At 41.5% G+C, this 18,981-nt stretch overlaps 1 protein-coding gene across 1 annotated transcript in view; it reads left to right on the forward strand.

Moving 5' to 3' along the window:
• NGEF (neuronal guanine nucleotide exchange factor) overlaps nt 1-18,981 on the forward strand; it is a 760,193-nt gene that overhangs the window by 483,805 nt on the left and 257,407 nt on the right. Inside the window, exons 6-7 of the mRNA XM_044070587.1 lie at nt 644-912; nt 17,543-17,703. Coding sequence (XP_043926522.1) covers nt 644-912; nt 17,543-17,703 — 430 coding nt within the window. The remainder of the gene's footprint in view (nt 1-643; nt 913-17,542; nt 17,704-18,981) is intronic.

The following is an 18,981-nucleotide window of genomic DNA, read 5'->3' on the forward strand; positions in this document are numbered from 1 at the left end:
AATATCTCTTTAAGTAACAAACAAAATATGTGTTTTGTAGAAAAAGAAGAAAAAAGATACCAGACACAGTTTTTAACAGTGTGTGAAAGAAGTTTCATAAGTTAAGCAATGCATTAAAACCATTTTCTGAAAAAAAGTGGTGTACATTTAAAATTTCCTGCAAAAACAGCAGACACCTTCATAAATGGCTGGCATGTGCCTGACAGAAGACTAACTTCATGGCTAGAAATGACAGAAGGGATTTAATAACTGACTGCTATATATGTTTGCATATACGTGTGCAGTCGTTATGTGGTCTGTATATCACATTCGTCTTCCCACTATGATGCCTATTATGCCTCTTACAGTTTTGTTTCCTTCCTAAACTGGTACATCTTGATGCACTTATCTCAGACCAGATAGTCCCATCTCTTATATGCTTTTAGCTATGGCCAGCACAAATGACTCATAATATATTCAGACATATCTTTGGGTGAAAGAAGTCTCAGAAGTCCTTGGCCCATTGCAAGGCAAAAATGAGCAATTATAGAACATTTTTCTTTTGAATCCTTTAGAAAAATTTGTTGTGTAGCTGATGTGATCTAACTATCTAGCTTGTGCATTATAGGCTAATTAATAAACATTTATTTAACATTTCTTCCAGGTTTTCTGTACCAGGAATACTGGGACAAATCCACTCTAAAGGCAATAGAGGACCGACGGATACAAGATTCAATGAATGCAGACACTAGCAAGAAAACAGACAGAGACAGCACAGCGGGAAAAATTATTCCTGTGGGCAACAGAGAAGAACGGCGAAGCAGGCTTCTAAATGGCACACGCTCTGGGTTTACATTATGGCAAGAGCTACAAGAGATCAGGAACAGTGGGGTGTTAAATCATCTTAGCCCTGAAGAGATTAAGCTACAAGAGGTACATTGTGAACTATGGTGTGCATTCAATGACTGCACATTAGATGTATGCTAAGTAGCTGGGCTTACTTCAAAGGGCCATTGGTTGTATATGTAATATCAAGTTGCATCCTGTCCTTTCTCTGAGGATTCTTCCTACAAATGTCCATTTCCCATGCAAGGTTACATACGTCCTTTGGCATGCATGGCATTTCTGACCTTACTGGACAACAGTTCTTTATCTATTCATGTGCAGCTTTTTATAGCTTCCTAGCTTGAGTTCTGAAAAAGTCACAGAGTTTTATGGTTTAGAAACACAGACCTTCCCAATATACCATTGGCAACCATATTATTAATTTGTATCATGTGCTGCTGTTTTTGGAACAGATCATTACATTGATTACTGCTGCCTGTCACTGACATACATTGCATCTTCAATATCTCTTTAAGTAAAAGCTTACCTGTGACAAAATTCAAGGCTTTCATCTCCAGTATTTAGTAATGATTTATGTATTTACTTATTTGCTTTTTGTTTACAGGAAAAGTCCATTGGGCCAAAATAACTCATTTTCAGTGGAGGCCAGGGGAGAAAAGCTCCACAATACAAAAAATAATCAATTAAACAGTTAAAATTATACTGCTGAGATTACAAAGGAGTTACAGAATATTAACCAAACAGTTAAAATTACACAGTTGATATTACAAAGTAGTTATATAAAGATTAACAAAGAAATCAAAAGGAGAAGTACGCACAAGGTGTAAGAAAAAGCAAAACAGAAGTAAATTATAAGCATTAGTTCAAATATCCTATTATGTGTAAACTGTCTCTAGATGATGAAGGGGCTTAGCACAAGGACTGGCCAAAGGGCTTATCCAGCTATCAAGGTAGGAGTATGAAAAAGTGGCTCCAGTCAGAGTCTGCAATGCTTGTAGTGGCCTCAGGTCCTCATGAGTGGGATCATCACATCATTCTCTCCTTGGCTTCAGATAATGCAGGGTTAAGTGGGGTACTAATAGTAACTGCTGTTATGAGTATAACAACCAGTGCAGCAATTGCTTCTTCCTGCACAGAGACTAGGCCCTTGAGCCCTAGGACATGATGGCTGCACTGCAATAACTTATTCTGTGTGCAAAAGAAGATTTATTTATTTATTTATTTGCAGTTTGTTTGCCAGGATAGTCCATTGGACCACAAGGAGCCCATTTTCAATGGAGTCCTGGGGAGAAAGGCTCTAGAAAAATACAAATACAAGTGTGTGAGAACACTTTCAAGCAGTTAGACACATACATCCAAGAGTAAGGAAAAGAGTTTTGTTCAGCCTGTACTCTGCCCTCACCACATATTAAATTTTGTCTCACCTATGTAATTATCAAGTGTACAGTTCAGTATTCAGCAATGTTTCATCTCTGTCAGAAGTCCATTCCATACTAGTAGGTACAGAGTTGATCCCAGCCCCTGTTTAGCCTCTTGGTCGCTTAAACTGTCTACAGCATTCTTGTTTCACATGCAGGCTTGACCAACATGATTTTTGTCGTTGACTAAATACTTAGCTTCCTGACCCTTCCATGCTGGAAAGGGAATAAAACTGAGTCTACAGTTGCTAGCCAGAGACAACCATCTCCTTTGGCTACTGAATCTTTGCATACAAGTTTAAGGCTATGAGCTGCTCATGAGCTGTTTCCCTTGATCTAAGGTTTGAGTCTCTTAGCCTGTATTTGTCTATGTGTGACCCTGAGCAGGTCAGTTAGCCAGGCAGTGCTCTTGAGCTCAGTTTGATCCATGTGGATCAGTGCTCTAACTACGTTAACTAGCTTGCTAAGTAACTAATAAAAAATAAATAATAAACACAGGTCCCTTTACTTGAGACATCCTCTTCTTATGTTCTCCTGAAGGCTTGTTCTTTAGAGAACCCCTCAGGTGCATGAAATCCTCCATGGACTGCCCTTTTGTGTTCTGTTCCTCCCTTCAGAAAAGCTTTAACCCTTATCTTCTGCAGACAAGCATGGATCCCTAAGCTATTACTCCCTTAGAGCTTGCTGTTAGAGCCACAGTGTCTGTTGTCTGGTAGTCGAATGATTTGAATCCTTCCACTCCTAATAATCCAGTCCATTTGTACCAATGCTGTTCCTGTTAAACCTGACATCTTGAAGTAAATTCTTATGACCTTTCTATCTGCTCACTATATGTCTTAAAGAGCTCAGCATGCTGCTTCTGTTGCCCCCAACCAGAGAGGTCAAGGATGTGAAGAGGGCTGACAAAAAATCTATACTTTGACCATGTTAGGTCTTTATACCATAGATTACTTTTTTCATATGTTTTTGTTTCCAGACCTCTGTAGTGGGAGATGTCAGGTAACAGATATCAATGAGGGGGGAACTAGACAAAGCCTGTAACTCTACATTAAAGGTGGGGTTCCATATATCCTCTGTACTGCATATGTAGGTCAGAACTGCAATTAGCAGTGTCTCCCACCATAAGACAGAATGGCTCAGGTTGTTCAAATTTTATAAGGAGTTCTGCCAGGCTATCCCAGGGACCCCCTTATGGGGTGACATATTGTTTCAGGAGCTCTTGTAGGAGGTTGTAGTGGACCTTCAAAATAAGGAAAAGGCTCTGTCTGCCTGGAAACATATGTACAACCTTTGTGCCTCTTCTAACCCCCTTGTCCATAATGCAGAGCACTGAACCCAATGTAAGTGCAAATTGCAAGTGAAATGGCTACATGAGTAGACAGAAGTGTCTGTTGTCTGCTAAACCATTTTGGCATTATTTTAACATTTTATCTGCAAGGTACAGATATTTTTAAACAGATATATGTGTATTAGCTAGATAGATATGTAGACAGAGAGACAAATAGACAGAGAGACAGTTTGGAGAGAAAGAGCTAGAGTCTTCCCTCATGGCTTGATTTTTTTATTTAGCTTGATTTGTAGATAGCCAGATAGACAGCTTGGCAGACAGATAACTAGACAAATAGCTATAGATAGCTAGATAGACAGATAGAAAGATAGACAGCTAGATAGATAGATAAATGCCCCTGAGGAGGAGTTGAAGGACATCACCCATCTTACAAACAAAAAAAGCCATATTTAGCACATTTATACAGAGTGTGTGTGTGTGTGTGTGTGTGTGTGTGTGTGTGTGTGTGTGTGTGTGTGTGTGTGTGTGTGTGTGTGTGTGTGTGTCATGGGATTTTAGTCTTTTTTGCAACCGTTTCTTTCTTCTGTGGTAGAGTTTGCTTATGGCAGTGGACCACCAGATTGGCCTCCTTTTTTTGGAGGATAGCATCTTGGTTCTTATAGGGATTGCACAATCCATGCACTCATGTAAGTGCCTATAAAATGCATTTGTGTAGGATTCAGGAGTCGTACCTCTATTGTCCATCTGCATGGGTGTCATGAAGTTTGCCACTTCTGTCTTAAGAAGGGTGAAGTTGGCTTTGAAGAAAATTTTTACGGTGGTTTCCCTAATGGGGGGGGGGTACGGAGATGTGGATGAAGAGGGTGATTAGCTTGTGGTCAGATCTGACCAATGAGGTATTGACCTCTGGTGTGGAACACCGGTTGCCCATGTTGGTAATGACCAGATCTAGGATATTGCTGCCCCTGGTGGGAGTGTGGATAAGTTGATCCAAGGCATTGGAATTTATGAATTCCAGAAACCATTGAGAAAAAGAGTTGGTACATGAGTAGTTTTCCCAGTTAATGGTGGGGTAGTTGACAATGCCCATTATTAGGGTGTTAGGTTGTACCCTAATATTTTCCAGTGTATCAAGAAATGAGGAGTGGGAATCCTGAGGCATGGTGAGGGATCTGTAGCAAGCTACAATTTGGATTGCAGTCTTGCCCAGAGTTAGTTGCACTTGGATAATCTCGGATGCATTATGCTGAGCAACTAGCCTGGAGGTGTGGATATCTTTAATGAATATGGACATGCCTCCACCTTTAGTGTTTCAGTCCAGGTTAGGTGGCCAAAAGGTGTGGTATGAATTATATCCTGGTAATGCGGGGGTGCTCTCTGGTGCCTTGAACCATGTCTCTGTCACTGCACAGATGTCGATGTTCTCCATTTTAAGGAGTGCCTTGAGTGAGTGCATTTTGTCTTCTAGCATTGAGTAGCATTACCCTCAGATTTTGCATGCTTGTACCTGTTATGGTGGTGAGTTTGTCATTTGAACCTTGCTTAAAAAAGGCACTATAGGGGTGGCAAGAGCCTTAGCCAGTATCCGGAATCTCAAAGGTGACAGGTGCAGGCCATCTCTGGCAAAGCATCATGGTCTGTCGATCATGTCATCCCAGGCAGACAGATACTGGATCCCCTTGTTTTTATAATCACTTATTTCACTTACATAGTTAATTTTATTGATATGTGTTACATCTCTGTTGTATTTCTAAAGTGGCACTTCTCAAATCCACTACATTTTTACTGTCACTAAGAAACTGGTGTTCTTCCCGTTTTCAAAGCTGTCAAACTGATGCAGTAGCTGTCAAACTACACTAACATACTATTACTATCAAATTTTATTTGGCTATAATGGAGAACAATGAACCTTTCATATGTACACATAGCAAGCCACATGGCTACATGACCAGGCAGACGAGTCTGTTGCTTGGTAACATACCTTTGCATTTTTTCAGCCTTTTGTCCAGGTAGTTCAATTTTTTTTAAACACATATGGGTGGATTAGCTAAGTAAACAGTCATATGGATAGATAGGTAAATAGTCAAAGAACTAGGCAGGTAAATAGATAGGACAGACAGCTAGAGTTACCTCTGCATGGGATGTTTATTTTATTTAGAGATGGATAGACAGATAGACAAAAGACAAACAGCTTGACAGACTGGCAAACAGAAATGACAGATAGAAAGCTAAATATATATAAATGGATTGATTAGATAGATAGATAGATAGATAGATAGATAGATAGATAGATAGATAGATAGATAGATAGATAGATAGACAGCCAGATATCCAGGTAGATCATTAATTCCTTAACTTCTAAATGCCACAAAAATCCTCACACTCTTCTTATGCATGATTACCTTAACAATTCCACTGAATAAGGCAACTCCTTCAGATACCTTAGTATCTGACATGACACCACACTTAACTTCCATCTAAATCTGGACCATACATGGAAAAAGACAAACACCCTCCCATTCTCTCTCAAGATCATCCAGGAACACCATAGTGTTAGGCATCCTTCTAGCTCACCTACAATATCACCTTCATCTAGTTGCAGTTGTCTGTGAAAGAAACTCTTCCACCATTCAAACTATAGTTAATTCCATATGCTGTCTTGTTGCAGTCTTTCCTAGGTATGAGCACCAATGTCTTACCTTAGATATGCCATTTGGCTACAAGTCCAACAATGTGCCAGCCTCTTCTAGAGTTTCATCTTTGCAAGCTCCTTGGGGAAGATTCTTGACCGCTATTTGCCTTTAGCTTATTCAGGCAAGCTTCCACCTACAAACTGTGAAATCTTAATAACTCAGGGTCACTTCTGTAACTTCCCAGAACTAGACATCATTGCTCTTACCATGCATTCCGTATTTCCAGCCCCAAGTTTCGGGAATCTCTTCCCTCAAGTATCAAAGACCTCTCTACTTACTCATCATTCTGTTCAGAGCTTAAAGGTCATTTTGAGACAAAAATTGAATGCTTTCCCAGTGGCCACATTACCTAATCTCCCCTATCTCCCTACCAACTCCAGGCATGTCTTTCTTTCTCTTTCTATCCCATATTTACTGTCCTGCATTACATTGCTAAATTCAAACTTGTACCTAATTCATACTCTGTAAATATTGTATATAACTTACCTCCATGCACTTTATTCTTTTAACTTTATTCAGATTATTGTATATATTTGAATTTGGTCTGCTTTCTTCCTTTCAAACTCAAACTCCATTTCTTCTGTACTGAGGTCCAAACTCTAAACAGTCATAGCCCATATTCTCATTTGTATTTTGGATAAATGATTAATTCCTTCTTGCCTGCTCCCTGTAAATTATTTAAGCAATAACCCACACCTGGGTGTGGGTAATGCTGGATTTACCCAAGGCTGGTGTGGTTTTGTCATGAGGGTGAAGCTCGAGTGGCCAAACAAAGACAACTGTGGGTAAATTCAGCATTACCCACACCCAGAAGTGGGTTATTGCTATTATTTAATGACATTATTTAAGAAAAAAAATACTTTTCTTAAATAATGGCATTGTATAATGCCTTCATGCTGCCCTTCCGTAGCTGTCCAGTATTCTGCAGCAGTTCTGATGTACTGCGCAAGTGTACGCAGTACATCAGAGCTGTGTGTGGAAGTGTGGAAGCAACGGAGAAAGGAAGATCTCCGGTGCTTTTTAAAAGTGTCTCGTTATGTTAAAAGAGTTTAACATAGCGAGATAGCTTTAAAAAAAGCAATGGAGATCTTCCTTTCTCCGTTGCTTTTTTAAAAATTGTCTCGCTATGTTAAACCCTTCCAGTTTCCTCCCACATTCCAAAGACATGCAGTAGGTGGCTTGGACGCTCTAAATTGGTCATAGGTGTGAGTGTGCATGTGAGTGTGTGGTGTGGAATAACTACTGTGACAGGTCAAGCCACCCAGTGGTGTAAACCTTGACTCTAGATGATTGTCACTGTTGAAGTGACACCCCAACCCCAAATGGGAAAAAGGGGTTGTGGATGGATGGATGAATGTGGATTATCATACGTGATTCTCCAAGACACCATAGGAGAAAACCAATGCCATTTTGGCCTTGTATAAGACAGTCCATTTTGGTGAGGTCATGGGTGCCACAGATTGTAATCATGTTGCTATCATGGCTCCACTCCATCTACACAGCCAGAGCTATATAAACAAAAAGAATTTCCACTCCCTGAACAGCCAAGTGGTCTGTAATGCCCAGGGTATTATTTATAACATGCCTGTGTACCATCCATGTAGTGCACATAATTCACATATATGGCACATTTCTGACATATGCTAGCAGCTCCTGTGGGGGCTTCCATAGGTTCTTAGGTTCATAGATATATAATGGGCTAGTGGTCACCAAAGGCTTTATAAGCTTAGCAGTGCAACCCAGCCCAGTTGTGTCCCACTGTACCTTGAGTGTCTATTAGGAGTGAAATGTAAGTTTGGTGGTGGTTAAAAGCTTTGTGTGTGTGGGGCTATGTTAGATATTTTACTTACTGTCTGCCTGTGTCTGTTATAGACATAGGGGACAGACTGAGTGTGAATTAATGATCTCCCATCCAATGGATAAGGTTACGTTTGAAAAGAGTCCAGGATGAACTCTGCTTCACATGGATGGGGAGCTTATTCCATACTGTGGGGATCCTTTGAGACACATACCAGTCTCACTAGCATGTTCTATTTATGTCAGGATCACCTGGTTATTAGCTATACATTTATAAGCTAGTAGGACAATACACAGAGGTGCTATTCATGCTGGGAACAGACCTATGCTGTGTGTTGTCCACTGCAGATAACACCAAAGATAACATAGAGCCCTGCTTGGTGATCCTCATATGCAACCATCAAATTATAAAGAAAATATCCTATGAATTAGCCCATGCTGAAACCCAAAACACAGTGGAGCATGTAATCAAACTACTGAAGGGATGCTTCCAATGGTTAGACACCTCTGGAGCAGTAGTATAATACAGTTTGGACATATGCAGCAAGGTATTTGCTGTGTGTGTGTGTGTGTGTGTGTGTGTGTGTGTGTGTGTGTGTGTGTGTGTGTGTGTGTGTGTGTGTGTGTGTGTGTGTGTGTGTGCCATGCTTCACAACATAGTATTGCATAAACCAGTGGAGCAATAGGTGGACATCATGGCATGACCTGCCACACAAGTCACAGCAGCAGCAGAGTATTTGGGTGGAGTCAAAGAAGAAACTTGCAGCAGCAGAGCCACAGCTGAATAAAGCTGGGTGCAGTACATTGCAGCACTGGCAAAGAGTTGTTTATGCTCTACAAATATGGGCCATGGCACAGTCAGCACAAAATTAAATGATGCATGCAATATCACACCCAAGCTATGCACGCTAGTCCATTTACTGGCCACACTGTGCTGCAGCTGTCACCATACCTACACAGATATGGAAGTGAGCTGTGCACAGTCATCAGAAAAGTGCTCAGGTGGGAGGACACAATGATGGGGGAAATGCAGCACTATAATGTGGTGATTATCTCATTAAATATCAAATGGTCAAAAAAGCAAATGTAAAAAGAGCGAGCATTTTACAGTGTCTCTAAAGTGGTTGAGAATATGCAAAACTGATTTTTTTGTTGCAAAGGACAAGTCCCCACACACCTCTACAAGAGGGTATTTATACCAACTCTGAGATCACATAACACAGTAGTAAGGACAAATTCCCTTACCCCACTGCAAAGCAATCTCCATACAAAAGGCTGCCAGAAAAAAACTTCATTAAAACGAATGGTAAAAAGCATTATCTCATATGAGCATTTGCTCTTGTAAATTGTAACTAATGTAGAGTAGGGTCACAGGAGATGAATATGTTAGCTATATATTCTGAGATGTTGGAGAGTCAAGAATCATTTTCTCCAGTGTACAGGCTGAGTTACCACATTGTGATCATTGCTGGCATCCATTGTGCAGGCTTGCTCTGGCAGGACTGGATCAAGGCTGTGGCAAAGAAGGGGTAGAACAAAGGAACTGTGCAGTTACATGCTAAGGATGCATGTCATGTGTTTAGCCCTTTAAGTGGCATCACAAATGACAACCAGTGGTGGTAGCCATGTACCTGCAGGTCCCATTGATAGTGTCTCATCAATGTTCCATGTTGTCTGATGTGGGAGAGCTTGTGCTTAACCCCTTGCATCCAAACCCTCCCACAGACATGACCTAAGGAAGCAGTCTGGATGGTGGTTGCAATGTGTCTCATAGATGCACCTACGGAGGCATCATTGTCTGCCAGCAACATCAGCAATGTGGTTGTTCACCTGTGCCTATGCCCCAAGTCACTGTGTAGTTTGTGCATGTCCTCCCCAAGATATGGAGCACATTTACCTTCTCCAGCTGTGCACAGCAGCCATCTCTACTTGCATCAGTGACCTGCAAGTCTAATGGCAGATTCTGAGTGCTTTGCACATATCATAACACTCTGGATGTCATAGCAGTGCTGCAGCCCCTGGCAACTCTCCACTGTGGTGGGCATGCTGACCTCAAAGGAAGTGCACACATCTGTTGCTGTGTAGGCTAGGGACACAAATAGAGGCTGTATGGGACCTTAAGGCACAGAATGACTGTCATGCTCCATTGTGGCCATGTGCTCTGCTTGTGCTTCTTCAGGGGCCCCAATACTGGTGCATGTGGATGACCCCCCCTGCAGGCATGTTGTAGACAGTAGCAGTGCATTGTTTGACCACACCACCTGCATATTGTCATCAGTAACAATCATATGCTCCCTGCTGACATCCTCCTTATGCTGTCATGTGATGCTGGACCTTCCATCAGTTGAAAATGTTAAAGCATGAAAACACATGACATATTCATCTTCATCAATGTCTACAGTGTCTAAAAATCATAAACACAATTACCCTACCAGTGTCACAATTTGAAAGAGTGCTAACATGGGTCTGGTGGGGGGGGGACAAGTTCAGGTGTTCATTATTGTGGTCTTCAACATTTTGATCTTTTGATATTATGGATTTAAGATTATCTTTGGCATTCTTCTGTCATACACCACCCCTGATACTCTGTGCCAGTTGGTGACATCCCCACTGATTCTAGCTTTGACTTCCTCATTCAGACTTCAGTTCTCCTATTTTCCCTTCTATCTCAATTCTCAGCTTCTTCTGATTTTCCTTATTTGCTGCCATTACAGCTGTCTTATCTGTACTCAGTTTCATCCCATGTGCCTTTAGTTTTGCCCTATCCTTTGTTGAAGTTCTTGCTCAAAGTCTGCCTGTGGTGCCACATCATCTGCTTACAGAAACTTTGTCAATCTGTCTCCCCCAACCTGTTTGCTAATGCAGTCCATCACCAATATGAGCAGCAGTGGGCTCAGTACTGAACTCTGATGCACACCCACTCCCACTGGGAACCCCTCTGTGAGGCCAGACACTGTTCATATTTGAGTCATTGGGTCCTTGTACATAGCCTGCACTAATTCTACCAATGTTTCTGGGGTTTCAGCCCACTGCAGGACTGCCCAAATCAGCTTTCCTGGGACCTTGTCATATGTTTTTTTCAAGTCTAGGAATGCCCAGTTGGACTCTTTCCTCGTCTGTAGTTTGTTCTCAAGAATCTGCCTCACTTTCAAATGTTAGGTCAGTTGTGCTGCATCCTGATCTAAATCTGAACTGCTCATCTCCCATCTTACTTTCTACTATTCTGCGTATTCATTTAGCAATCACCCTCTCCAGAACTTTCATACAGTATGATAGGCGTTTGATGCCTCTGTACATCCCACATTTGTGACTGTCCGATTTGCTGTTGAACACTGGCACTAGTATGCTTATTCTCCAGTCATCTGTAATACACCTTTCTCTACATACTGTATGAGTACCCCCAGGAGCCATTTTTCCCCATCTCACCCAACATCTTTGTCATACCTGCTGAAACCTCATCCGAGCCTGTTGCTTTCCCCTGACTCCATTTTCCTTTTGCTGTTCTTACTTCTGTGGTGGGATCCTCCTCTTCTTTCACTGTAGGCTGAGTCTGGGCAGTACAGTCTCTGTGGATTGTCTTCATTCAGAAGGTGCTGGAAGTGCTCTTTTCATCTACCTTTGATGTCCTCTGGGCTGTTTAGCAGGTTTTTCTGACATCCCTTATGAAGGCTATCTGACTCTCCTCTTTATCTTGCTGTCTTTGTCTTGCAACCTGATAAAGTTTATTTGTGAAATCTACTGAATCACTTTCTGGAAGTTGGTAGAGTGTCTCTAATGCCTTGTTCTTTGCTATTGTAACTCCTCTCTTAACCTCATTGTTAGCCAACCAGTATTCCTTCCTACCGTGGTCCATCTTTTCTGTCTCCCACTTTTTCCTACACTCCTTTCTTTTGATGGCTTCCTGGACTTCTGTATTCCAACAAAAACTTTCCTTGTGTACCTTATTTCCATATCTATCTCGGCCACATCTGTTCTGTAGTCCACACACATGCTGTTTTGAGATGCTGCCTTTCTTCTTTAACTCCACCTATTTCCTCTTCTTGAGGTGCGATAGCCCTGCATAATTTCTTGAACTATTGTGCTTTCTCTCCTGTCAGCTTCTAGATTTCCAGGTCTTCATCCTGGTGTCTGTTGACCTTAGAGCCTTCTCTGACCACTGCTTGCAGCTTATTGTGGCCACCACTGATTTATGCTGTGGGCCAAGTGCTTCACTGGGAATGATTTTGCAATCACTGATTCTACCCCATTGCCCTTTCCTTATTAGGAAGAAGTCTACCTGAGTTTCATGTTGACCACTTGTGTGTGAACTTGTGACTCTCTCTCTTGCTGAACCATGTGTTGGGCACCATCAAGCTATTTGCCAGACAGATGTCTTGAATGGCTTCTCCTTTATTCCTATTGATCCACCCATGTGGACCTAGGCAGTCCTCATATCCTGTTCTGTCTGTCCCTATATGTGCATTTCACCCATAATTAACACCAATTCATGTCATCCTGCTTTATCTAGTAGGCCCTGCAATTGCTGTCTGAATGCACTCTTCTCCTCACAATCTCAACTCTGCTGTGGAGGCATAGGCTGAGGTTATGAATACTGCCCCATCATTACTCTGGAGTCTGATTGCAATGAGCCTGTTACTTATTCAGGTGATATCTTTCACTGTCTTCCAAAGCCTGTCCCTCACCACAATTCCCACACTGTTTCTAGCCTGTCCTCCTTCTGAGTAATATATTCTAGACCCCAAGTCAACTGGCTTTACTTCACTGGCCTTCCATCTTGTCTGGATTTCCGCCCTCTTCCTCACCATCATGTCATTCACTTCTAAGCTGCACACTGTCAGTGAACCTACATTGAGTGTATCAAATCTTAGTTTATGGTTGCCATGTTGACTGGTCTTACATCTAACTTTCGCTCAGCAGAGCTGTTCCAGGGAACCCAAGCTGGGCAACTGGACACCAGCCAACCAGTAGCTTATTGATGCAGGGCTGCTGGGCTTTATGACAAATTGTCAGCCCATATGCATATGCCTTTAGAGCCTCTTGAGGCATGCATGCTGGTGTACATAGTAACAGAGCTGCACAAGATATTTAAAGATGTATCTTGTTGTACATGACATCACACTGGCAGATCAGAGATGCCTGAAAGGGCAGATATGTATGTATGTGAGCCTTATTCAAGCCTACTCTTCAATCATGAAGTGGTGTATGTTATAGTCCACTATAATGGACATTACTTGCTTCCCCTTATGTCATATGAGCGACTGCTACCAAGCCTGCTGCTACATTCAAGATCCGGATGCCATTGCTGGTGAGTGGCACCAAAATCTCCTAGACCTCAGTCAGCTGCTTCTCTGTGGACCTATCAATCACAATGCCTAATGCTGTCCCCTTTTTCTACAACATTCATATTTTGCAACAGTCCATGCCATATCTGGTCCTGGTACTGCTTGTCTGCAATACCTGTACCCCAGAGGCCTGAAGTTGCAAATCTTTCTCCTGGCCAGAGAACTTTTCCAGGTGTTGATTCCCTCCTCTGGCCATGTCAGTTCAATGGATGTATATGCAAAGTCGTGGCATGTGCATGAGCATAGTCACAGCCTCACAGTCTCCCCAAACCCTGTTTGGGTCTTTTGGTTGGCAACTGCAGGTACTGCTATGCACAGCCTTAGCCCCCAATTTGCCTGTACCTATGCATCTACATACAGCCATGGAACCTCACCGCCATAGTTCACACTACCCTCAATAGTTCACAATTTGCATCCCCAACACTTATACAGATGCTAATGTGTGATAACGTCCAAGACACACATGCAGCTAAATGTGTGCCTCATGTGACATTTAGCATGAGGCATGTGACCACTATGCTCATGCATACAGAATCTGTGCATGCACAGTGCCATGGTGCAGCACTGCTTTGCATGATTTCTGATTCACAAATGTGTCTGTGTGCATGGATACCCTGTACTGCTGCTCGAGTGGACTTACTGAAGGGCTATGGTTACTTCAGGGAGGGGTGAAAACAGGGTTCCTGCAGGCTGTGCCAGGGAGATGGCAGCATTTTCCTGTTTATCCTGCACTTTAAGGATCACCTGGTTTGCCATTTTGATGACCCTCTGAAAATGTAGACATCTGGTGCTGGTTGGCACAGGCACCGAGCAATGCCACTGACATCACCCATTCTTAAGAATAGTATCATTGTACACACGTCAACCAGGCATGAGATGGCCTGACCTACTTTGACACTGAAATTCAGAGGTTCAAGAAAGTGAGGAATAAATGTAGTGCAAGAATTTTTGTTTGGTTGATACCATTGTCTTACAGCATTTACTTTGTACATGTGTGCTTGACAGTAAATGCTTTCTTTTCCATCTGCTGAGGAGCATCACATTAGCAATGCTGGGTGCCTTGGAAGACAGAATCGCCTCTCCGGTTAGTGATGTGTGCGTGTTCTGTGGCAGTCCACTGTACAACTGCAATTGTGCAATTGTGTTTGTTTCACGTGCGCCCGTATGTGTGTGCGTGTGTGCGTGTAGACAGGAATCCATTGACTGAAACAGAGTCTCATGAGGTTTTATCCTTGCATCAAGGAAACTAGCACTTGATGAGGAAAGCAAGGTATTTGATAGATTAGGGGAAGGGGTGCACTTGAATTGCCTTCCCCCTTCACTGCTGCTGTTCTCTTCCTTCTCTGCCTACAGGTCTCCACACCTTCCTCATTCCCTTCTTCAGTGGCTGTTGTTTCTATTTCGCCCATGTTTAGGGGGAAAATAGTTCATGCTTTGGCTACCTGTGTTAGCACCGAGAAGATTTTTTAAAAAGCAGTAATATTTAAAAAACATTTGGAACAAGGAGCAGTGCTTAAAGTAGCCTTCTAAACTAGAGGTAAGGTTCATTGGGCTTCTTTGCCTGACCGTTGACCTTTCGTATTCTCCCTTTCCTGACAGGATGCTTTGTAGAGGAATACATGACAGCAGAACAGAATGGATTAAGGATTTGAGCTCACAGGTGTCATTGTGTAGTCCTAAGTTTGATTTTGACAACCTGTGTTTGCATACTGCATGGCTATAAGCAACTTATTCATTCACACCAGTGATCCTAAGTTACCTCCAACCAGGTATTTGTAAGCTATATACCCATTTAACAAATAAAAGTAATTAAATATGTACCCTTGGTGCAGATTGGATTGCATATTTCCTTGCACATATCCTATTGTTGTAGACATATGTGACTCTCAGCAGGGTGAGTTACTAAATGTCAACAGAGTATTAGAGAGCCTCATCAGCTCAAGGAAGTGAAGAGCTGAGTCTTCAGATGGTGTGTTACACAGCAGGGAAGTCAGTTCTGCATTCAGCAGCCTTTAAGTAAGTCATACTACAGTGTAAAAAGATAGCCAGTGAACAATAACACTACTCTAAGCCATTATATCTTGCAAGGATACATCTAATCCTATAGATAATGCAAGTACCTTAACCTGAGTCGTGGTACATGATGAAAGGATTTCCCGCTCAGTAGATGTTAGTTCTGCTTTATGTCATGATCAGACCTCTCAACTGTCTAGATTTTCACAGACTGTCCAAATTTTTCCTCATATCTTAGGTCTGTTCTTCATAAATATTTGTGGTTTTCTAGCAAATCATTGAGGATTGAAGTCACTAAATTAATGAACACAGTTGAGCTTCAAATTTCATATCCTTCATAAAATGCATGCTAATGCAAAACTTGTTCTAACAACTTTCTAAGTTTATAAAAGGAATATTTCAAATATTTTCCTGATGTTTGGCCTTTACACCCCTCCCCCCCATTATTTTTGGCTTTGTCTAGATTTCTGTGAATGAAATGTGTAGTCATAATACACAATGAAATGACTGCAGTCGCTAGAAATGTTAGTCCTAAAATAAGTCATTAAGTAAGATATAAGGATGGTTAGTTCTGCTGAATTTAGCTTGTACTTCAAGTTAGTACAGGAGGAACTTGGTAATTTTGTTCCTTCACATGAGCGCTGTAGGTCTGTTAATGTTTATACCCAAGATGGAAGTACATGGGCTTTCTTCAACACTGGAAAGAACTAAGCAACTCTGATCTACAGCCTTCACATCTGTGTTGTGATTTGCATTTATACTCCAAACGACAACACCTGTAATATCAAAGTGGAACTCTCTATCATCTAGAGAATGCAAGTCAGTAAAAGAAATGAGACAGTGAAGCATGGAATCCAAGTCACATCTGGCATAGTGCTCTGCATACTCTATATCATTGAAAAAGTCTGAACTAGAGAACAAGGCTGATAAACTATTGGCTGAAAAAGAGATATTGAGGCTACAGTCACTAACTACTTTTTTGTGCTTTTTTACATTTCTTTATAAATGATGCCTGAATCAAATGAGAGCTTATATTCCCAGCTGCGGCTTGATTTGTGAAACACAGTTGCAATTGCTAGAAACATTTTGGTGTGATACTTTAAAAAAAACATTTGCGAGGAAATTATAAGGGTGATTAGAACCTTATTAAGAGACATAAGGCCATGATCATGCTGAATAAAGGAGGGCAGCTAAGGTGATAAAGGAAAAGAAACAAGTTCCAGTGTGCGTGGATAGAATGAAGCTGGACCACTGGTATGCACTGGGACATTGGTCAGCGGGTATTCAGATGTTGAAAACTGAGTCATCAGCAGTATCCAGGGATGCTTTCAGTTGTATCTGTATAAATTCTGTATTTAAAAGCTTAGGGTGTGACTAGATAACCAGAAAATGACTGTCTGTGTTCTATAGAATGAAGACATACAGAGACAACTGGACACAGTAAGTAGCTAACTTACTGGTAGATACTTGAGGTCATGGAATTAGTCAACAGAGACCAGTTGTCTTGTCAAAGAACAGTGGTGATAGCTGTAGAGGTACAGTTCTGACATTAGTGGATATTGTTTGGGGAGAAAACTTTATTATATATTCCCCAAGGTCACATCCATACTATCAGTATTGATAGTTTATTTCTGCATGTATGCATGTATTTGTTAACAAGAGTAGAACAATGATCCATTTCAGGTTCCGCCCACTTTCAAAAAGAGAATAAAATGAATATGATGTTTACATCAGTATACATGAGAAGATATACAGTATCAAGTAATAGCAAGAGAAGTTCACTATCGATTAAAACGGTTAAAGTAACAAACTATAATTGGCATTTTTGTTAACATGAATCTGAGAATGAGTCAAACCATACTAGATGAACATGGCCCTGATGTGGGCCAGGTAGCACTGTCAGATTCAAGATTAAGATAATAAAGGTTGTTCATCTGCATAGCACCAATCTGCAGTCCACCTAAAAAACACCCACTGGATTTGGCGTTAGTACATGCTCATTTCTAACAGTGTACTGTGTTTGCATTTGTAGCTACATATTTTACTCAGTCATTGCAAGAAAATAACTCCTCAGAATATTTTACAGTGTGCTTTTTTTCATAGCAGCCATCTTTCTAGTCATGTTTAAGATTCTGTTCATTGAAATTTAATTTCTTTTCCACCAAGGCCATGTTTGAACTGATTACATCTGAAGCCTCTTACAACAAAAGCCTTGAGCTTCTTGTTTCCCATTTTATGAAGAATGAAAGCCTTTGTCAGAAAATCAACCAGTCAGAGTCTCACTTCCTGTTTTCCAACATCCTGGATGTCATGACAGTCAGCCACCGGTAAGGCCATCTTCTGATATGTATTCAGCCAATGTTATTCAAATTATACTTGGTCATGCTTTAAGTTAGACTGATCACCTCATGTTTTGCATGAAGAAACTCATGCTCAGAGTATGAATGGCCATTAGTGTACCTGGGATTGTTCCCTGACAGCATTTTATACCAATGGATAAGGACTCAGCATTCAGTTGTGGACACAAACTCTTTGAATAGTTTGCAGGCAGAACATGTTGAAGTTAAATGTCAAATCTGTGAAAGGTATGGCTCTACGATTTTAAAAGAAATGTAAAACAAACTGATTTTAAAGGGTTTATCACCTTCTAATACTTCAAGGCCTAAACCTAGAATGGGAGAATAAAACCATGGAGATCATGTGATGCCAAGAATTTAGGTAGATCTTCCCCCTCTTGTGTTTTGAAAGTTCCCTAGGTTAATATTTCTCCTCCTTAGGGCTCTTCTCCTGTCGTCTCTTAGGATCAGTCAGTGAGTCCTATGGTTTCTCGGTTGGAAGAGGGTCAGCAGTTTTTCAGCCAAAAAGGAGTTATCTAAATATTTGGAATCCAGCCCTTCATCTTTCATGTCCATTCATTATTTGAGGTTTCTCAACAATCCCTCAGTCCATGCTGACTGGGAGAAGATAATGAAGGTGCTTGGTTAAAGCACAGATTGAGTTGAATGTCCTCTCGTCTCCTTCTGTTTCTAAGGTGCAAGAAGGCATCCCTTACACTTTACTTCTGTGTGCTTATTCCCTGGGCCATGTGTTGGGACTGATTGTTTCAGAACTGGTTGTTCTCCCATTGACTACTTCATCAGCACTGATGCCAACCTTTGCGTCTGTGCCAATGGCTTCATCTGAATCAGTAATTTTGTTACCAAGGTTACTAGGGCCCAGGTATTTGGCACTGGAGGGTCAGTGCTGATACTGACCTCAATATTCTCAGAGCCCCTTGTCTTTGTCAACCATATCACTGCTGAATGCCTAGACACTGAAGGCTTCTTTAACACCACTGAATTCTTCATCACGGATGTTTAGCAGTCTGCCAGCATTATCAGTACTGAGTGTTTTAGTGTCAGCTATGAAGGATTGGAACACAATGTAAAGGCAACCTCAATGATCAGTCAAGATCCCTCTGGACTCTGTCATCAGCTCTGCACCTAGATGCTGTTTGATCGAACATCTCAGCTTAGTCATCATCACCCTCAAAGGGCCAGGGAAGTGGAAAGGCACAAGGATAGGTCAATTGTATCTGGTGCAAATTCCTTATCTCCACACTCAAA

This window comes from Protopterus annectens, chromosome 4.part1 (assembly GCF_019279795.1).
Source record: "Protopterus annectens isolate FY-2018-M chromosome 4.part1, PAN1.0, whole genome shotgun sequence".
NCBI classification, from domain to species: domain Eukaryota; kingdom Metazoa; phylum Chordata; order Ceratodontiformes; family Protopteridae; genus Protopterus; species Protopterus annectens.